Raw genomic sequence first — 22593 nt, 5'->3', positions numbered from 1 at the left:
AACCCCAGGTACAACAACCCCAAACTTGCAGGGGTTTGAAACCTGGATCTGCACTTTGCAGAGCTTCTTTGGTACTTTTTATGCAGAACTGAAGCAGGTGTAAATCAGGATTCTGATCTGAAAGTTAAATGTTCAAGCACAATTCTGTGACTGTCCTTTGATCTTGGACTTTGATATAAATGCTAATTGGAAGTGTGTATGTCTAGTGTTTACTGGGAGCCCAGGAGATTAATATAGCCCTAGCTTTGAACTGCTCCATGCCCACCCTCTTTCCCACCCTGATAACTCTGAGGATTGTTTTGACCGTTAGTTGGTTTCTTTTGTGGAAGTGACTCACAAAGATCTCTTCTCATTTCTTTCTCCTTATGATCCTCCCCAAGGGGCTACCCCTTGGGTTTCTATAGTTACTAGGCTTTACCTATAAAACAGAACTCTTTAATGGACAGCTAAAAATAAAACAATCTGAGTAAAAAAGGAGATATCATACTTGCATGCTGGTAACTAACCATGTGCTTTGACTTGATCCTTGTGATTTTCATAAGACCTGACAGCATTCATGAAAATCCCTCACATGTTGGGTGAAACCAAGAGACTTCCAACAATACTTCAATTCTTTGCTTTTTTTTTAAAACTGAAGCATGTGTAGAATGCACTCATGGTAGCATATGTGTTTCATAACCTCATCTTTGGACCCAGATTTACTTAGTCCCACACAAACCTGCTATTATCTGTCTTAATATTCTGAATTGTTTGTATCAGGAATGCTATGGCACTGATCTGGAGTGACAGAAAATGTTATTTGTATTAAGGAATTAATTGCATCTGATTTTCAGGTTCTTGGACTACCACTATTTTAGTGACTTCTGTGTTGGGTCTTTGTCACACACTGAGGCATTATGAAGTGTCTAGGAATGGTACTCCAACACCAAGAGATGTTTCTGGGTATGATTAAGGATGGTCAGCATCCTCTTCTCACTAATACCCATCAACAGTAGTATCATTGCCCACCACCACCACCACCCATCCCATCCCATCCCCTGCCTTTCTCTAAGAAACCAAGCTGGGCAAGTGTTGAACCTGCAGGAAACCCTAATCAACCATAGGTTTTCTCATCAGAAACCTAAGCAGGAGGAGACCGCCCATCAGAAACCCTTAGGTCTGACCAATCTTCCGAGTGAAGAAGATAATGAACACAAAACATCTTATCCTTGATCACAGCTCTTTTGTACCTCTGTCTAAAATCCTTGCATAGAAGATCACAATCCAGGCCACTTCCAGCCATCTCTTCTTCTGTCTATACCCCACCTGATGTTAAACCACAGTACAAAACAACAAGCAGGGAAAGATGAGGGATGGGGATTTAAAAGCACCTTCTCACATCTGGTGAGCAGAATGTTACTCTGACTTGAAGGGGAGGCTATAGACACCTCAGCACCAGAAAACAGATGCAAAAATCCTTAGGAATAATTTGTCTCTGATACATAATGAAAATAGCCTGGCTCCAGTGGTAGAACAGCACCTGCACAGATATACATAGAATCATAGAATCTCAGGGTTGGAAGGGACCTCAGGAGGTCATCTAGTCCAACCCCCTGCTCAAAGCAGGACCAAACCCAAGGTGATGATGAGACCACAAACAGGATAAAGACCTAAAATATCCAATACAGACCCTAAGAATGGTAAAAAATAGCAGGGGCTTTAACCCTGGTGCTGTTGTCATGGTCTGCGATGGCTGTTTGCCATTTTGTTTCATTGTGCCTCCTTGGGATTGGGGGAGATATTTTTGAGTTGTATTTCTATAAAGTTGAAAATAACTATTTTGCATAGAAAATAAGTACAAATCCTTTTAGAAGGTGTTTCATGTTGTTAGTGGAAATTGGGTGATAAAAGATTTTAAGAGAAGAATTCCATTTTGGAACAGTCTAGGAATAATGCCTGTTTTATAAAATGGTTTATTCAGTTCAGTCTGCTGTTCCAAATATGTTCTCATGCCCTGTGGATGGCAAATCATGTATAGTAATAAGAAAAAAATGTACAATGCCTGGTCCAAAAAGAAATGCATCTGAATTTTTAAACTGGAATTTTCAAAGGATCCTAAACAAGACAGGCACCCAACTCCCACTGAATTTCCCTGTGCCTGTGGGAACCACTGTAATGCAAATAATAACCTTCATCTGGTTTTCACTGTGTAGAATAATCCGTTCCCTTTCCCTTTCCCTGTATAGCATCATTCACCGGAGGATCTCAAAGCACTTGCTACACATTAAGAATGAAGCCCTGTGTGACACCCGTCCTACTGATGGGGAAGCTAAGGTAGGAAATCCAACTGCCTATCTCAGAGCAATGGTAGGGCTGGCAGAGAGCCTGACTGTGTGACCTATTCTTAGAGAGAACAGGAAATAATATCCCTGGGGCTGGGTCAGCGACGTCCCTAAGTGCCAGAGACGGGCCAGATGCCCGTGCGTCCCCCGCAGCCTGGGAGCGCTTGGAGCCCGCCGGGAGCTCCGTTGTGGCTTGCCCCCAGCTCCGAGGACGGGCTGCCTTTCACCCGCACCCCTGCCCCCGGCTGCAGCACTCGCTTGGCAAGGGCAAGCGGCTCCCTGGCCGAGCCCGGGAGGCGGGAGAGAGGCTGGCTCCGCAGCGGCACGTGCTCCTGCCTGCTCCCCGGGGCCTCCCGTCCCCGCGCGCCCGGCGATGCCAAGTGCTAGCCGGCGAGTGGATAATTCCTGCGCCATTTAGGGGAGCGGATTAATTTGGCCAGTTAATCCCCCGGCGCGGAGGGGGGAGCGGGGAGGGCAGAGCGAAGGCGGGAGGGGCCGAGGGAGGCCGGGGCTCCGGCACATGCGCTTTGCCCGGGGGGCTCGAGGAGCGGCGAGAAAGTTGCCTGGGAGAGCAGCCGGGGAGGGACGGGCGCGGTTGTCACCCCGCGGGAGGCGGCTCTGCTGGCTCAGCCCCGAGCTGGAGCGGGACCGCCGAGCCTGCACCCGGGAACCCGCGCCCCTCCCGCAGCGGCGGCCGGAGGATGAACTTTAACCGGGACTGGAGGATGCTGCGCGGGCTGCCCGCGGGAGCCGAGCGGCTGCACTGAGCTCGCCACCCGGCGCCACTCGCACCTGCCAGTGAGAGGAGCATCTGCGGGGCCGGGAGTCCAGGCGCTGCTGCTCCCCGCACAGCCCAGCCATGGTGGGAGCGGGGCGCCGGGCTCAGCCCTCCCCTTGACAGCTCGAGAGACCCCGGCAGCGTCTCTGCGCCCCCCCCCCGCACGCCTCCCACCTGCGCCTCTCCCCCAGCCCTGGCGCGGCTGCCTGGCGCTCTCCCGCTGCCCGCTCCCTGCGCGTTCCGCCGCCTCGGGATGAAGCCCGCCGCAGGGGGTGCCGCTAAGTGAACCCCACTGGTCTCCTGGGGCTTCTTCGCCCTCTGCCCACCCGCGTCCTCCCTCCGCTGGCTCCGATGGGGCTGGAAGGGCCGCCCCTCGCCGCCCCGCAGCCCATGCACTTCAAGCTGAGGAAAGTTCGCAAGCGGCGAGAGATGCTGCTGCCGCAGCTGGGCTTCATCTGCGCCATCCTCTTCTTCGTGTGGTGCATGTCCAGCCTGCTCTCCAAGCTAGGTAGGTGGCCGCGGGGGTGAGCAGGGTACAGGCCGCTGGGCAGCCAGGGATGTCGGGGCTGGCTTGGGGCAGTGCCTGGCTGTGCACCAGGGTGGGGGGCTCGCTGTTTGCACGCTGCCCCTGCCAGCCTAGCTCATTGTCAGGGGGCACGGTAGCTCCTGGCTTGTGTATCGTTATTAACTCCGGCAACAAACATGTTTGTAAAGCAGGGAGGCTGCAGGTAGGTCAGGAAGGATGGGCTGGCTGGGTCCTGGCTCCTGGTGAGGAGGAGGCACTAAGCTGTTCAGCTGCCCCCAGCCCTATCTGTCAGTAAAAAGTGACAGTCCCCGCGCCCGCAACTGGGTGAGTTTGCCTGGATAATGATGCTTAATGCCCAGTGGGATTAAAGCAAAACAGTGCTCAGATAACCACACCTTTTAGCTAGCTGCCTTCTCCGTAGGAGCATTTCACAGTTCATGACTTGGCTCCCTTTTACTGAACAACTTCGCTTGCAGTTAAGGAGAGGGTGAGAGGTCTGGCTCCTCCTCACAAATCATATGTAACAATACCTTGCATTTCTCTAGCACCTTTCATTCAAGGATCCCAAAGCACTTCTGAAAGCATCCCTCTGAGGGGCATAAATATTAAGATCATTTTACAGATGAGGAAACCCAGCCACAGGAATTACATGCACTGCACAAAGTCATACAGTACTTGAGCCTGAAGTAGAATGCAGGAATGGTGACTTCCATTGTTTCTCTAGCCACTTGACCACTTGCAGAATTTTAAAAAGACCAAGATAAGGTATTGGATATCTGGATATAATCTAAAACTACGTCATTTTTCCCCAGACTACCATACTGATTGAACCGATTTTAGGACAAATAATATTGAGAGTCTGATATTGTTTAAACATTTTATATGTTTTAAATTAGTCTGTTACATCTGTACAAGTATTTTTAAATTAGGACATTATGAATTGCTGCATTTATACATTATGATCCTGGAATGCATTTCATTCTCCTTAGTTTGCTCGTTTTTTCCCCCTGATCACACAGTTTGTGCTTTAAAAATGTAACTTTGGGTCTCAGTTCTGCAGGTTCTCAATTTTCAGACTGCTCTACACCTGTGGAGACCCAATGAAGTTAGTGGGGCACTGCACAGGTGCAGGGATGCACCCATCAAACTTCCACTGGAATTATTTTTTAAACACAGATTTTAGCTCTAGCTTTAATTTAATACAATCAAGGTCCTGCAAGAGCAGATCAGGGCCTTTATTCTCTTAAAGTTGGAGCTAAAATCTTTATTTAAAAACAATTCCAGTGGAAGTTTTAATGCTTTATAACACTCTCCTGTTCAAACTGTTGCTGGTTACACTTGATACTGATCTGTGATGACAAGCCATTAGTGAAAGAAGTTAGTACTCTACACTCTTATAAGCGTGTTATTGGCTTCAGATTTTTGGCAATTATTCTGTCTTGTCTAAAAAACTACGGTTTTCCACATTTTGAACAATTTATCATACCTAGTTTTGATTTTTGTTGCACTGGTTTGTGAAAATAACTAACTGCAATGTGATTTGATCATGAGTTTTTGGATGCAAATAAGCTTTCTCAGAACTGATTTTTTTTGGTCACAAAATCTTGGTATGCATGATCAAGTGTATCATGAAAGCTACACTTTACATTTCAACTGTTACCCACAAGTTCAGCCTACCCTCTCCAGGCAGAAAGGCCTGAGAGAGAAGACCCTGAGAAACCAGAGCAGAAATTGCTATATAAGCTCTCCAGACACAGAGGGGAGACCCTGACTAACCAGGGAAAAGCTGGGTCAGGTACTGTTTTTAGCTGATTAATTGGTAACAAATCATCACATAAACACTGTCATTAGTTCTCAGTTCGCTGTAATTGTTGCAGCAGTAGAACATTTTGGCAATGGCACTGACCAAACTAACTTTAGGGCCAGATTTTTTCAGTCCTTACTCAGGCATAATGCCCACTTGTGATGGGGTACACAAGACCTTTGGTGGCCCCTGGTGGAAGCTATGTGGTCCTACCACACCCACTCCAGGAAAGGAACAGCAAAGGTGGGTCCTCCAGGCCTCTCTAGACAGGCTGCATAAAATAGCCAATCAAAGCCCAGCAGGCTTAGATAAAAGGAGCTGCAGGGCCTGAAGAGGCCAGTTCCTGACTAGGACCATCGGATCAAGGAATGGTGCTCCTTGCTGGTCACTGGAGCTTGACAGAGAACCTCAAGATGGGTTCTGGTGGCACTGGCATTCAGTGAAGGGGATCTGAGAATTTCAGCCCTGAGCTAAGGATGAGGAGAAAGGGGCAATGTGGGAAGAGGCCCAGGGAATAGCAACAGTGAAGTGGAGGCAGCAACACATGGCTTCTGTTTATAGGGTCCCTGGGTTGAGACCTGGAGTAGTGGATGGGCTGGGTTCCCCACTGGCCACTAGCTAAGTGCCTTAAGCCCTGAGAAGGGTGGGATTTAAAGTGCCCAGAGATGGGTCTGAAGACCCTGGTGAGTGCAGATAAAATGTTGATCTCTTGGAAGAGGTTCAGTCCTTTTTTGACTGTGACAGCGGGTGCCAGGAGCAGGAAAAATAGTGCAGTACCACACCCAGCTACAAGGAGGCACTCAAGAGTGAGTGTCCCCATCACAACTTGGTACTGGAAGTGGGAACTTTGGAACCACACCCTGAAATAAGGGCACAATGGAGAATTGAAGAGTTCTAACCTAGCATCAGCACAGCTCTGCTGAAACTCAGTAGGTGCTAGCTGAAGGGTAACAAGAATCCCAGCAGCCATGACAGACGGGGACACCAAAATTCTTACACCTGTTTCTGGGGAGGTCTGTGGCCATGAAACAAATCTTGGTGTTGCTTCAGCAGCTCAGTGAGGCTCACAGAGAATGGCAGGAGGTGTGGCAGGACCTACAACAGTGGCTAGCCTGGCTAGAGGAGCAGCAGCAGTGCCTGTTATGGATCCTGCAGGGAAGACGCAGCAATGGCTACTGATCCTGGAAAGACAAGAAGGATCTAGTGGGCTGGAGGCCTGAGGCCTAGCCAAGGAGATGTTATGGTTGTGGACAGATGGGACATTTCAGAAAGGCTTGCTCTTGGGCAAACGGGGGAAAAAGATTGAGTTGCTGGTAAGAGCCATAGAAACTCCTCCAGGGCTGATGAAGAGGCATGAGGCCCAGTTGAGGACATACTCTGCCTGTGGTCAATTTGGGCGTATTAGGAGGATCTACCCCTATATGAACCATGATAGCAAGAGTGACTGGGCAACAGGGTACTGAAAGGGCCTCAAGGGATACTCTGCCAGTTGTCAAAGCTGGGGCAGTGTGGTATGTTTTGCCTCCAGGGTGGCAGGGCATTGAAAATGACATTGCCTTTATAGAGAAATGAGTGGCAACAAGAGGAAAAGGAGACCCCAAAAATCAGGCAAACCAGGAATAGTCAAAGGAGTGACAGTGGATGGGTGAGCAAGAAAGAATAGGGGTAACCCACAGTGCAAAAGCAATAGTTACAGGCAAAGGGGGTGTAGCGCTGATGGCAGTAGAGAATATACCTACTCAAAAGGCCTGCACAGTAGGAAATGGGTAGAAGTTGGGGAATAAGGTTGTTACCACAGAGAGGAAGTAGGTTGAAGTTGAGGTGAATACAGAGGCGACAGAGAAGGCTGACTCTTTGTAATCTTGGGAACACGTGTAGCTGAGGTCCAAGAAACAAAGGAGATTGTGTGAAGGTTGCACTCTATAGTGGAGAGATTCTGAAAGGAAGTGCAGGGGGCACTCTGGGGAAAGGATCAGTTGCACCTGGAAGTGTGCCAGCTACAAAAAAAAGTCAAAGCGATGAAGCTTGTGCCCTGGTAAAGGCACAGACTGTTGACCTTCCAGGGGGCGGCAGTTCAGAACAAAATTTTAGAAGAGGTGGAGCTAGGCCTTAAATAGAGTGGAGAGCTCAGTAGAGGGGAGGAGGGAGGAACAAAGGGAGTTCCTCTTTGGGAAGAGCCTGAGGAAGGCAAATCCTTTTTGAAGACCTACCTAGCAAGGTCAGCAACCTACAGGGGGCACCGGGAGCAGGAAAAGTGCAGTACCACACCCAGCTGCTGGGAGGCACTCAAGAGGTGTATCTGTGTCACACCACTGAAGATAAATTGTGTCTGAGTAAGAATTACAGGATCAGACCCTGAGCAACTTCTGGTATAAATCGTTCACTATAAGCATGTAGGGTCATGATGAAAATGATGAACTTAAAAAGGTCTTTTCTGTCCTTGGTTATAATTACGTCACTTCCATTAGCAAAACTGTTTACTTTGTTGTTGTAGCTGTGTTGGTCCCAGGATATGAGAGAGAAAAGGTACTCGAGGCAGTATCTTTTATTAGACCAACTTCTGTTGGTGGAAGGTACGCACTTTTAAGCTATGCACAATGCTTCTTACATGCTGTGTTGAGATAAATTTAACAAATTCTGATCTTGCAATACTTGCTTAGGCAAACATTTTAATGGGAATTTTGCCCCATTAAGGTATGAAGGATCTGAGATTTATTGATTTATTGATTTATTTATGTCTGTCTTTCTGTCTTAACCAATCACCTACAAAATCTGGATAGATATAGTTGCCAAAATGTTCTAGTGCTGTCTGGGTCAGCTCCTTACAATAGATACACTTGACTTATTAAGCTGTTAAATAAAAAGTAGCTGGAAAAAGTGTGCATGTGATTTTTTCGAGGAAACAATATACAACATTTTACGTGTGCGTGTATATATGTGTATCTGAAGATTTCAACATCTAACTTAGTTTCTCAGTGTTCTTGTTGGGTGGATATATATAGTCCAATTAAGAAGATATGGATAACAATGCTGACAAACACTTTTGCATTTAATATAGGACAAGAATCCACTATTACAGACAAAAATGTTTTGTCAGAAATATGGAGGAATAGAAGATTGATGGCCTCACATAATGTGACACATGAAGAAAAGAACTGTACAGCGCCAGGTAAAACCCAAAAGCTTTCTGGTATTTTGTAAGCTGTTGAGATCTACCATATTGTGCAGTCATAGCCCAAGCTGCAGTAATGTGTCACTGTGAATATAAAAGTGTCAAACATGGGTGGTGGTGGGGGGGAAGACTGTGCCATGTAGAAAAAAGGTTTATGAGCAAAGTAATTGGTGATACTGCTAAGCAACTCAAAGGTTTTATCTACTGAAGCTAAAAGGTAATGTTCAGACATAAAACTGTGTCTGAGTCCTCATGAGGCTTGTCTTGGAGGCTGGATCTCACACATTTTCTTTCCTTTTTGGTCATTGTCTCTGTCTTGTTGCTGCTATGTATGTTGTGTTGGTAGTAATGGTGCACTTTTTTATTAAACCGTGGATAGTAAAGGTTACAAGACTGAAATGCTTATTTGGGTTTACAGTACCATTGAATCAATTTCTGTAAGTTTAATGTTGCACTGAGCTATCTGTTCAGGTTCTTAGCTTCCACTAATGTCAGAATTGCTGTCTGTGAAGAAGGAGGAAGAACGGGGGCATTTAAGCATTCACTCTGCCTCACCCTATCAGTCCTGGCCATGATAGTGATTGTGTGGAGTGACAGAAGATACTGCCTGATGTGAGTTTGGACCTCCAGTGCTCTCACCCTCCCATCTGTCTTCCCATTATCATCCCTCCCTTTGTGGTTCATGGTGGGGTGGAGGAAGGAAGTTTCATCAACTGCAACGCTGCTCGTTGATCAGCCATTAGATGCACCCTCTCTCAAAAGCTGATGGCATTAATTCCATAATACTACCAGCCTCCATTAACTAGAGGGGTTGGGAGTCATGCAACCCCTTCTTCAGTTGGGTATCTATTGAAGCACTAATGCACCTTTCCATAGGGCTAGCATCACTACTGGCCATGTGCATTTTTAAGGGTGAAGTGAAAGAGGTTTAACCAGTGTCAGTAGGACACACACCTTTCTATCTATGTTGATGATCCAGAGTTTCTAATTGGGTATTCAATATGTGCAAAGAAGTCTGTGGTATATTTGCACATGTAAAACGGTGACAGTTGACTTCACTTTAAAAGTTCTTCATATAGAAGAGCAAAACAGATATCTTTTGGCTATTCCTGATGAATAGTCAAATTTCTTACTCATGTGTATGTTATGAGCATAATGCATTACTATGAGTGTCTGCCCATATGTACGTGCATACATGTCGACAGTGCTGAGCCAACTGAGGCGTACAATATTCCAGGAAATGGATCAAAGGGATTCTCTGTAAAAGTCTTCAGTATTAATGGGAATTACTTTCTGGGATGACATGGGAGTTCATTTCCTTACTCTGGAGATTATATATACACATATGGGGGAAATCATGTTCCATATCCTATGTATAGCAAGGAGGGGAGGAATGACTTGAGCAGTGCTGACAAGCCCAGGAATTCAAAAATCATGAAACAACCCCCCAAAATCATGAAAGATTTTTAAACTAATTCTCCACCCTCCATGTATTTCTCTCTTGATTTTTTTGAACCTTTAAGGTGCCCTTGGGTCACATTTTCAAGCTGTTCTCCACAACTATGAAGGCTGGAAAACTTACACTTTAAAAAAAAAAAGTAAAAGCTGAAATTCTCAGTCACATGCCTCCAGGAGCTGGAGCTTTAAGAAAAACACCAAATATTGTGAGACTCATGATAAAATAACAAGATCTGGCAATGCTGCTTAAGTCAGATTTTTTTAAACAAGGTGTTACCTAAAGTTAATATTTAAATCAATTTACCAAATCATATCACAGGAAGATAGCAGCAGTGTTTTTGAGTCACTTCCTCTTCTACAGTTTGTGTATAACTTATCTCTAGTGCACCGTAGGGTGACAAGAAGAGAGACCAAGGGAGTGTCTAGATCAGGGGTAGGCAACCTATGGCATGTGTGCCGAAGGCGGCACTTGAGTTGATTTTCAGTGGCAGTCACACTGCCCAGGTCCTGGCCACCGGTCCGGGAGGCTCTGCGTTTTAATTTAATTTTAATGAAGCTTCTTAAACATTTAAAAAACCTTATTTACTTTACATACAACAATAGTTTAGTTATATATTATAGACTTATAGAAAGAGACCTTCTAAAAATGTTAAAATGTATTACTAGCACGTGAAACCTTAAATTAGAGTGAATAAATGAAGACTCGGCACAGCACTTCTGAAAGGTTGCCGACCCCTGGTCTAGATATAAGGCTCCCTCTGTGAAAGTGTGATGTTTGTAGCTAGAGAGGAAAGATGTCTTAAGAACCTAGGAGCTTTGAAGTGATTATTGTTAGCTGATAACTTCTAGAGCCTGTGAGATTTTCTATTGCTGCTGCTCCTGTCTGTTTTAAAGGCTGGAATGTGAGGCCTGAAGCTTTATAAGGCAAAGCAATATAGACCACAGACTCCTACAAAAGAGTGAGCATGTAACACTAACATCATCTCTGTGAGATACCCAATAAGTACGATCCCTGTTGCAAATATGAGCACTGGATCACAGAGAGGTTAAGGATCCTGTCCATGGTCACACAAAGTTTGTGACAAAACCAGTAATTGTAATTGCTAGTGCCCTACCAAATTCACATCCGTGAAATCTGGTCTTTTGTATACTTTTATTCTATACTATACAGCAGTGGTCCCCAGCCTTTTCCGGGTGGCGAGCGCTGGACGACGAGCCACCGAGGACCGTGGCCAGCAAGTATCTGCTGAAATGCTGCCGAGAAGCGGCAACATCAAGAGGCGTCGCCGCCAAAATGCCGCCAAAAGTCAGCGGCATTTCGGCGGCGACGCTTCTTGGTGACGCCGCTTTTCAGTGGCATTTTGGCGGCGACACCTCTTGATGACACTGCTTTTTGGCAGCATTTCGGCAGATGCTTGTCTGCCAGCCAGTACACGGGCACACATAGACGCCCCGGCACCACGTTGGGGACCATTGCTATACAGACTTCACGAGGGAGACCAGCATTTCTCAAACTGGGGGTGCCAACTCAAAAGAGGGCTGTGAGGGGAGCGGTCATAAGGCTATTGTAGGGGGGTTGCGGTATTGCCACCTTTACTTCTGTGCTACCTTCAGAGCTGGGTAGCTGGAGAGTGGCGGATGCTGGCTGGGAGCCTCGCTCTGAAGGCAGTGGCGCAGCCAGCAGCAACGCAGAAGTAAAGGTGGTAGTACCAAACCATGCCACCTTTATTTCTGCACTGCTGCTGGTGGCGACACTGCCTTCACAGCTGGGCTCCAGCCAGCAATGGCAGACCTTCCTGCAGCTGGGGGAGGTTCCTGGAAGTGGGTCTGACCCGGCCCCGGGAGCAGCCCCTGCATGGGGAGAGGACGTCTCATTCCTCACCAGCTCAGCCAGGATCAGCAGCTGGAGCCTGGCATACACTAGGAACCCTCGGCCAGGGAACCCCCAGCCCTGCCCCTCCCTGGCTCTGGGCCCAGCATCCTGGCGCTTGGAGGGCTAAAGGGGCTTTGGGCTGGCTGTGCATGTGTGAGGGTGGACCATGCACACTGCCCCCCCCAACCATGGCACCCTGGGTGGTTGCCCACATTGACCATCCGTATGGCTGACCCTGTCCTCTCCCCACACCATGCCACCCTCACTTCTGCACTATTGCTGGTGGCAGTGCTGCCTTTAGAGCTGGGCACCCGGCCAGCAGCCATTGCTCTCCGGCTGCCCAGCTCAGAAGGCTGCACCACTGCCAGCAACAGTGCAGAAGTAAGGGTAGCAATCCCCCTACAATAACCTTGTGACCCTTCCAATGACCCCCTTTTTGGTTGGGATCCCCACGGTTACAACACCATGAAATTTCAGTTTTAAGTGTCTGAAACACTGAAACTTATGATTTTTCAAAGCAGGTTGTTTGATGGGTGGGAGTTATCAGCTGCCCCAGGAATATCTCATAAAAGGCATTATCTGGCCAACAAAACTCCAAAAAAGCCAAGAAATTGGGTATTGGGAAGCTACAGAGCCAGGCCTAGGGCTCCTATGTGGATGGCTCAGGCTTCAAGAAAATCTTGCAAGGATGCTGGAGACTGAACTCTCTGCTTATTCCAAGTGGAGTAACTCCCACCCATCAAACAACCTGCTTTGAAAAGGTGCATTATTGCTACTCCTCTGTAGCTTTCCATAGGATGGGGTGATTGAACCTCAAGGTAGTAAGAAAACCATCAGAAAGGAATGGTCTTCATTAGTATCTTCATGGTTCTAATCCATTTACAACCACCTTTTTTGCCTTATCCAAATTCTTATTGCCATCTGCCAGTGGTCACAGTAGCTCACAGTGCCATCTGCCCATCATGACTGACTTACAGATTCTCGACTCCTGATGCCACAGAGCCTCTTGTTTCAAAATGCTCCCACGATCTCCGTTTTCTCCAGAACTCTGAGTAACATTTTGAGAGCAATTACAAGTGGGGAGTGATTAGAATGTTTCTAAGTGGAAGACACACAGCAACATCCAGTCATGTGACTCAGCTGAATCATTAGAATATTGGAGCAATTGATTTGCATTGCTTCCAACACAGAAAATATTCTCCACTAATAACTGCGTTGAATAGGAGAACACTTAAATAATTTGCCATGGATTAAGAATAATACATATATTAGAATAAATTGCTGTTCGTACTCATCTCAAACTAATTGGTGGGCTGCTTTGAAATGGAAGTTGTGACTCTTTGTCTAGAGACCCCTCCCTGTACAGTTGATGAGCTATGTTGATTTACACCAACTGAGGATCTGGCTCAGTGTGCCACTCCTATGGATATAAATGGGTACAGATGAAGGATGGCTCAGGGGCTCACCATTTATTTCAGATTTGCACATTTTCTTTTTTTTTTACACTTAATTATTCAAGCTTTAGACTTGTGAGGAATACTGTAAATTGTAAAGAAACTACAGATTTTGTTAGTATATTGTACTTAACGCAATGAGAGCCCCATCCTGTTCCCACAGAAGTTAATTATGTTCTCATTCACTCTAGTGGCAGCAGGATTGTTCCCAAACATTTTGCTAGGAAGAGAGCCCTTTTTTATTGTGCATTCACAAACTTTTTTTTTATATAGCACCCATCTCCATTAGCCTCATTTAATAAACACTATACCAGGATAAATACACCTTTCTCAAGATATAGTAAGAATATGTTCTTTAAAGCACTAGATGAGAGCTAGGTATTTTAATTTTAATTCTCACAGCCATTTTAATACTTCAGTGACACTATACATCATGCTGATGTAAATATTACTCCTTTGCCTGTAAAATATACCTCCCCTTTTCACCCAGTAGCTTTTAAAGGTATTTTTTTTTATAAAGCTGTAACAGTCTAGTCTAGATCACATTCCCAGTTTGCAACTGGAGTGCCCAAATGATGACTAAATTTTGAAAGGTTTTGTTTAGCATTTTAATGTAAAAGCTGTAACATGATTCACTATTACAACCATGCTTAAACACAGTATTTCTTTAAAATCAGTGTGAACAGTATTTTTGAATAGACAAAGGACATTCTTATGTTTAAGACTCTGATTCAGGAGGTCTGGGTTCACTTCTCAGATCAGCCACTCCCTGTGTAGCCTTGATTAAGTCATTGAATATATATCCTTAGTTCCTCATCTGTAAAATGGGGATAATTTTTTTCCTCCATGCTTTCATTATAAGACAATCTAAATAGTGAGCTCATCAAGGCCTGAGGTGCCTCTCATTGTCTCTGTACAGTGCCTACAGAGTAGGGCTCTTATCTCACTATTGTAATACAAAAACCTGTATTATGCTCTGCAGATGCTCCTTTTCTTTCATAACTACTCCAGCTTTCCTGCTCTGAGGCATAGAAAATGAACAACCACACTAATACCATTGATTTATCAACAGTATGCAAGTTTTGACTTTAAATGTTACTTTAGTCACATCCTTTAAACTCCCAAAGTCCCAGCCAGTAATTTGGCAGACTTTAATCTTAGTCTCGGGCTAAAAGACACTGAAAACAAGGTAATGCTCAAGAGGCCTTGGTTTCAGATACAAATTCTTAGATGGAGAGAGCAACTCTCTCTATACACGTGCTGCAGGAAGATTTATTAACCAGCAAGCACAAAACTTATTCCAGTTGCTAGTTGTCATCTTCTTGTCTTGTAAAAAATAGTCTCTGGCCTCTCTCTTGACTCCGTAAATGCTGAGTGCTGAACTCTGTGGATTGGGATCTCACTTGGATGTTTTTTTTCTGTTTCCTAGGGGAGCGGGATCTGTGATTTAAATGCATTTTTAGTGGACTTGTTGAGGGCAACTGACAAACATTTAATGGCAGATTATTCTTGTTTAGGGAACTTGGGAGCCAATCAGAATTTACTCCTAGAATTAGGTTCTGACATTGTCATTGTTATGTCAGGCTTATTGATGGGTGTGTTACAAGAGCTGGCAGGAGGAAGATGCCATTGAAGTTGTAAGGGCAGAAATGTCTTGTTCATGTTTTTTTCTTCTTCTTGTGAAATAATTTTTGCAAAGTGCTTAATCTGAATCTGAGCTAGAATTCTAGGAATAACCAATCACCTGCCTAAGCTGTTTTCTTCCCAATGTTCTATTGAAACTGATGCCTGAAACATTAAAAAGCAGTGAAACAGAGCTCTCTGCATTTTGGCACAACCTGCCAGCAGGGTTCCCTTGAGAGCGAGATCACAAGATGAACTCCAGGGTAACTTATCCATTTCCCAGGTCTAGGTGCCTAGACTGCAGGAGGTAGTTAAACGCACAGTAACTACATATCTATCTAAACCTGGCATTTAGTAACACTGTAAGCAAAAACAGACGAAACAAATAAATGTCATTCAATATATATACTTCTATTGTTGAACTATGTAAAAGTATTACATGATACAATCACTATTTCATGTGACTCATGATCACATACTGTTAATTTTTCTATGGTATCGAACATATTCTATGAATAACGTCATCCTTAAAAGGTAAGTCTCTGTTTAAATTGGAAATGATCCTGAATCAAAATCACAGATCCCAAAATCTGGGGAAGTTCAGAACCAAATCTGAATTTTGTGGGTGGATGCTCTCACTCTCTCTAATGGTCTGAACCAAAGTTCCAGCTTTGAATACCCTAGAACTCTAACTATGGATTGAGATGTAAACTGTGCAGTTTGAGTCCAGCTCTAAGGGCTGGTCTACACTGGGTTTGGGGGGGTGTCGATGTAAGATACGCAACTTCAGCTACGAGAATAGCGTAGCTGAAGTCGATGTATCTTATTTCGACTTACCTCCCGTCCTCACGGCGCGGGATCGATGGCCGCGGCTCCTCTGTCGACTCCACTTCCGCCTCTCGCCCTGGTGGAGTTCTGGAGTTGACGGGGAGTGCGGCAGGGATCAATTTATCATGTCTATATATGATAGATCAATCGCTACCTGCCAATCCAGCGGGTAGTGTGGATGTACCCTAATATTTAGGTTCATATGGCTGCATCGCCATGTATGTGAGCACCTCACAATACTCCTGTAAGATAGGTTGGTACTGTTATCCGTATTTTGCTGATGAGAAACAGAGACTACATAAGTGACATGGTCACATATAAAATCTGTGGCAGAGCATGGATTTGAACCTAGGTCTCCTGAGTCTCAGCCTAACACCTTACTTATAGGACCATCCCTTAAAAACAAACAAACAAAAACCTCTGTTTTAGGGCCCCAGCAAAATACCCACCGGCTTCAATGGGACAGGACTGGACTCCTGTGCTGAGATTTCTCAAAATTAATGTTAATAAAACGGGCATCCAAATCTCCTTAAGTAGCTTTGAAAATCTCAGTCTTCATTAGAAACTGTGTGTGCATGTGTGTATTTTGGATATACTTTTCTCCTCTAGTGTTGCTGTTTAGCTAGGCTCTTACTGATTCCTCCTACACTAAATCCACATGGAAATTCTAGACACTTTTCTGTTGGTAGAAAGGCCATATTTACATCTACTGGCCTTATACATACTTCCTATTTGCACTACTGACTTTTGTACTTTTTACCCACCTTTGCCATTACTATTATCCCTGATACATAGCCAGGTGTTGCAATCATGATGGAAAATGCTCCCATCTTTCTGTATCATGCATAGTTACAGTCATACTTTGCTCCACTGTTCTTGAAAATTGGGGTTGAAAAGACATCATAAATGTTTATCCATGCTTCAGAGGTCAGCATAGGACAAAGTATTTATGAGATGTTGGATTGCTTGATAGATTTTAAAACATTGTAACCATTCTTTGATTTTAAATAGGTGGCTCTGGTTTGTGATGGCCCTGATCCTACCCTGTGTATTATATTTAAGTGCTGTACTTTCCAGTCTTGTTTGGCTGGCTTGCTTGCTTGTCCTGATTCTCCTAGTGTCTGTCATTAAATCCCTTTTTTCTTATCTTTCCTTGGATAAGATTAGGCTATCTAGATAGAGGGGTAATTGGAAAGGAAATGCTCCCTAAAAATAGATTGTCTCAATTGTTAAAATCCCCAGAAAGTGCTGTGGATGACAGTGCGGTCCCTTTAAAGATCTCTCTTTAGCCAGGGAAGAATCTGTCCTTACTTGTACAGAGATCCCTGATTTTTTTTCAATATCATTCTGAAGTGCCCAATGGAAACAAGCTAGACGGTATCTCAGATTCAGGTCTTACAGCTTTGAAATGCCTAATGTTCATGCCACAGGAAATTGAAAGAAACCTTTGTGGCTTGGTAGACCATAGAGCTTGTAGAGCTTCTGAAGGCCAGTAAGCATGAAGGCTCACTTGGGCTGGATAAGACACACAAACTTTATGCAGTTACTGTGTGAACTCTCAATAGATCAGGAGGGAATCAGCTTCTTTTATGAAACTTTCTGGTGGCGGAGAAAAAAAAAACAAAAGCAAAAAAAAAAAAATAGCTGGCTGCCGCATCCGGCTTCTTCTCCATCCCTCCAGCGCTTGTGCCACCATACAGCTGATTTGCGCAAGCCTGGGAGGGAGGGGTGAGGAGGAGGAATGCGGTGTGCTTGGGGAAGAGGCAGGGCCAGGGCCGGGATTTGGGAAGTGATCCAATAGGGCAGTGAGGGGCAGTGATGGGGTGGGGCTGGGGGGGCGGGGCCACGGTGGGGATTTGGGGAGGGATCCAATGGGGGAGGGAGGGGCGGAGTCGGGGCAGGGCCAGGGTAGAGTTGGGGCAGGAGGGTGTGAGCCCCCTCTGCCTGTGCGCCGGAGGGCAAAATATCGGGACAATTTACATCCTGACCGAACATCGTTTGGGACGCGGGACAAACAAGTAAATATTGGGACAGTCCCGATAAAATCGGGACGTCTGGTCACCCTATTTGTTCATAAGCCGAATTTTTTTTAGTAAAAAAGGGATGGATCAGAGAAGGGGGTTGGCTTATGAACGGGTATAGAGAGGGAGAGGTGGGACACAGCCCCTCCCCCCCAACAGAGGGGGCAAGGAGAGGCAGCGCAGCCAGCAGAGACAGAAGGGAAGAGGCAGGGCCAGAGTCTCTCCACTTCTGGCCACGCTGCTCTCCCCCCAGTCTCCAAAGCATCTGCAGCTCCGGGGCTGGCAGGCTGCAGCCGTGCTGCTCAGCCCCGCTCCCCAGAGCAGGCTGCGGCTGCGCTGCCCAGCCTGCAGGAGCAGCTCCAGCCAGGCCAGAGACATCCTCCCCTGGCCCTCCCCAGATAAGGTGGGAAGGGATGGGATGGGGAGCATGGGGGTCCCGGACTAGGGGTGGGGTCATGGGGGGGTAGTCACAGGAGTTACTCCCCTGACCCTCAGCTTCTCCCCCCAAAAAAATTTCCCCACCAGTTGCTGTCCCGGCCCATCAGGGTAAGCACCGGGACACTTTGTTTACTTAAGTTTACCTCCGTGCCTGCGGACGCTCAAGGTAAACAAACCATCTCGGCCCACCAGCAGCTTATCCTGATGGCCTGGGAGCCAAAGTTTGCTGACCCCTGAATTATAGGTCGGCTTACGAATGGGTCATAACTTTTTTTCCATTTTTACTTATCAATCTTGGGGGGGGCGGGAGGGTGTCGACTTATAAATGAACCAGCTTATGATCGAGTATATACGGTAAGTCTTTGGGAGGGAATCCAAATGATGGTTTTACAGAATTTGACTGCATTTTGAATATCTCTTCCCCCTCCCCTCCCCCTTTCCCCATATAAGGGATGGCGGACAACTGACACTAGTATCCTTGGCAGGGTGGAGGTGGGGGTCAGCAGTGCAATAAGGTAATAGATATGATAGGTGGGGAGAGGTTAAAACATGAAGAACTTTAAAGGTGAATCCTAGACGTGCGCTGTGGAGAAGGAGGAAGCCAGTGGAGGCAAACAGAGAGCTGGAGAGGGCAGAATGGTGAACCAGGAAACTTGAAACTACTGGTATATTTTAAGGCTGGTTTGGACTTTGGGAAAGAGAAAAGTAGAAAAATCTTCATGCTTTCAAACATGTATGGATAAGTTCCACTGACAACTAGACTCAGTTGAAGAAAAGACTTTAAAATGGCTCCATTTTTAAAAATTGATGCAAGGTATCTGTTCCCCTCTATTTGCCCAACAAAAATACACCAACACATTTGAAATATTGGTAAAGTTTGGCTCATGGAAGAGGCATTTTAAAAGGCAATAAAGTAAAATGCCGGCATCTGAAAGCCTGGACTTGATTCGCGGTCACTGAAGCTAATAAACTAAACATCCTATTTCTATTGCTTTTACTGTATTTGTGAATGTGTCAATGAATTGTCTCAGAAATAGACATGGCTGCCCACTCTCCAAGCCAAAAGTATTCCATGAAGGTGTCGGCAGTAAAAGTGGCATCACTGCTATTAAAACAGGGAAGCAAACTTTAAGGCATTAAAGAGTGATCGATTCCTTTTTCTTTAAAGTTAGCAAACACTGAAGACATTATAGTGAGCAACATTATGGCAGAGGCACTGACTCTGTGGGTGCTCTGGGGCTCAAGCACCCCTTGGGTGGAAATAGGGGGCACTCATCACCCACCAGCCACAAGAATGAGGAGTACTTGTGGCACCTTAGAGACTAACAAATTTATTTGAGCCTCGGAGTTGGCCCCCTGATCAGCTGTTCAGTGGGCAGGAGGTGCTCGGGGGAGGAGGGTCAAGGAGGAAGGAGTGGTGGGGCAGTGGGGCTGGGGGAGGGGGATGGAATAGGGCAGGGCCTTGGGGGGAGGAAGCAGAGTGGGGTGGGAAGAGCCCATGTGAGGGCAGGGCCTTGGGGGAAAGGGTGGAGCAGGGGCGGGAAAAGGTGGACTGAGGGTGGAGCCTTGAGGGAAGGGACAGAGTAGGGGACGGAGCACCCACCAGGAAAAATACAAGTCAGCGACTGTGCATTGTGGCCTTAAACAGGACTGAATTCATCCCTGCTGTAGGTCCATTGACATGTGAGTACAGTGGGGTGGACTCTCTAGGTAGAAGCAATGAGGTGTGTGCGTAAGAGCACATTTATTTAAACTTTTTATAACTTTTTGCATGAACTTAGTGCTGGTGACAGGTACTACATTAATAGCCCGGGAGAGTGAAGTCCTCAGTTTATCCAGAGAGCTGGTGCAGCACAAACAGCCAGTGCTGTCCTCCCACCAGTGTCCTGCCAATGTGCCTCCACACCCATTCAATCATTGGCCTCCTTCTGAAGCCAACAAGGTGCCAACTGTGGTGTAGACCCTTGTTCAGTGGGACGAGGGATTGAAATAAGTACTTTAAAACAACTGAATGGTGAAATGAAGTATGTGTGGCTGCAGGGAAACCAGTTATTTTGAAGAGTGACCTGAGTTTCCAAATAGGCATAGTTCAAAGGGACAAGTTATGAAAAATGTAGAAAGTGGAACATTTTTTTAACTTTGGAAGCTTAGCAGTACAAGAACAGTATGGGAGGAGGAATGGATTTTTAAGTTTTTGTGATTCAGTTTGAGCTTTGAACTTTATGATGTTTTTCTAACTTGAAATACTGAATCTCTAAGAGGATTTTATGGTCCCATAAGTTTCTTTAGGGGCAGACCTCAGCTGGTGTAAACTGTTATAGCTCCCTTGAAATCACTAAAGCTATGATGATTTATACCAGGTGAGGAGCTGCCCCTTAGCCCTGGTCTACACTATGAGTTTAGGTCGAATTTAACAGTGTTAGATCGATTTAACTCTGCACCTGTCCACACAATGAAGCCATTTTTGTCAACTTACAGGGCTCTTAAAATCGATTTCAGTACTCCTCCCCGACAAGGGGATTAGTGCTGAAGTCGACATCGCTGGGTCGAATTTGGGGTAATGTGGATGCAATTTGATGGTATTGGCCTCCGGGAGCTATCTGAGAGTGCTCCATTGTGACCGCTCTGGACAGCACTTTCAACTCAGATGCACTAGCCAGGTACACAGCAAAAGCCCCAGGAACTTTTGAATTTCATATCCTGTTTGGCCAACGTGACGAGCTCATCAGCACAGGTGACCATGCAGTCCCAGAATCGCAAAAGAGCACCAGCATGGACCATACGGGAGGTACTGGATCTGATTGCTGTTTGGGGAGACGAATCTATGCTATCAGAACTCCGTTCCAAAAGATGAAATGCCAAAATATTTGAAAAAATCTTCAAGGGCATGATGGACAGAGGCTACAACAGGGACTGCAGCAGTGCTGCATGAAAATTAAGTTGCTCAGGCAAGCCTACCAAAGAGGCAAATGGCTGCTCTGGGTCAGATCCCCAGACATGCCGCTTCTATGATGAGCTGCATGCCATTCTAGGGGAGGCCCTACCACTACCACACCCCTGTCTGTGGACACCTGCAAGGGGGGAGTCTCATGCAACAGGGATGAGGATTTTGGGGACGAGGAAGATGAGGAGGTGGAGGAGGATGAGGATAGCACACAGCACGCAAGCGGAGAAACCATTCTCCCTGACAGCCAGGAACTGTTTATCACCCTGGAGCCAATACGCTCCCAACCCTCCCAAGGCGGGCTCATGGACCATGAAGCCGGAGAAGGGACCTCTGTTGAGTGTACCTTTGTAAATATAATGCATAGTTTAAAAGCAAGCATGTTTAATGATTAATTTGCCTTGAAGACTTGGGATACATTTGTGGCCAGTACAGCCCCTCCTTTTAAATGGCCAATCCAACGGGTGCTTGGTATGGGAAAGGAGGGTGCTGCTGTTTGAAACCATTCCCATGTTATGAAGATTGAAGAAGCTGAAAGACTGTGGCTTTCCATGGCTGCCTACAAGCCAAATTCTGTTGCTCAGCCCTGCGTGTGTGATGTCTCACACCAAACCAGCAGGCCCTCAACTAAGAGGCAAAATGCGACCTTGCACACTAAAGCACACGTGCTATGTAATGTTAACAACTTGGTTCACTCTGAAAGAGTCTACCCATTGTTCTCTAAAATGTGTCTTTTTAAATACTACTCTCCTTTTTTTCTCCTCACGCAGCTGAAAATGTTTCAACCCTCCCCCTATCATCTCCATCCCAGAGGCTAGCACAGATAAGAAGGCGAAAAAAACGCACTTGCGATGAAAAGTTCTCTGAGCTCATGCAGTCCTCCTACACTGAAAGAGCTCAGCAGAATGCGTGGAGGCAAACAATGTCCGAGTCTAGAAAAGCAGAAAATGAATGCGAGGACAGGAGGGATGAGCGAGATGAGAGGTGGCGGGAGCAAGATGAGAGGTAGTGGGAGCAAGATGAGAGGAGGCAAGATGCAATGCTGAGGCTACTGGGGGATCAAACTGATATGCTCCAGTGTCTAGTGGAGCTGCAGGAAAGGCAGCAGGAGCACAGACTGCTGCTGCAGCCCCTGTGCCCACCCTCCTCCCCATGTTCCATAGCCTCCTCACCCAGACGCCCAAGAACGCGGTGGGGGGGCCCTCTGTGCACCTAACCACTTCACCCCAGAGGACTGCCCAAGCAACAGAAGGCTGTCATTCAATAAGTTTTGGAGTGCAGTGTGGCCTTGTCCTTCCCTCCTCCCCTCATCTACCACCTCACCTGGTGCTTCCCTCCTCCCGGCCTACCTTG

General features: G+C 46.1%; 1 protein-coding gene across 3 annotated transcripts in view; it reads left to right on the top strand.

Annotated features, from left to right (window-relative positions):
* The first annotated feature begins 3450 nt into the window (after positions 1 to 3450).
* SLC24A4 (solute carrier family 24 member 4) overlaps positions 3451 to 22593 on the top strand; it is a 149149-nt gene continuing 130006 nt past the window's right edge. For 2 of the 3 annotated variants that reach the window (XM_045017113.1, XM_045017112.1), the window contains exons 1-2: positions 3451 to 3607; positions 8488 to 8598. In XM_045017113.1, coding sequence (XP_044873048.1) covers positions 3451 to 3607; positions 8488 to 8598 — 268 coding nt within the window. Of the gene's footprint in view, positions 3608 to 4227; positions 4391 to 8487; positions 8599 to 22593 lie in introns of those variants that run through there. The other variant, XM_045017114.1, reaches the window with a different exon arrangement.

This window comes from Mauremys mutica, chromosome 4 (genome assembly GCF_020497125.1).
Source record: "Mauremys mutica isolate MM-2020 ecotype Southern chromosome 4, ASM2049712v1, whole genome shotgun sequence".
Classification (NCBI taxonomy): domain Eukaryota; kingdom Metazoa; phylum Chordata; order Testudines; family Geoemydidae; genus Mauremys; species Mauremys mutica.
The sequence above is the reverse complement of the archived record's forward strand: the minus strand, read 5'-3'. Positions and strand labels throughout refer to the sequence as shown.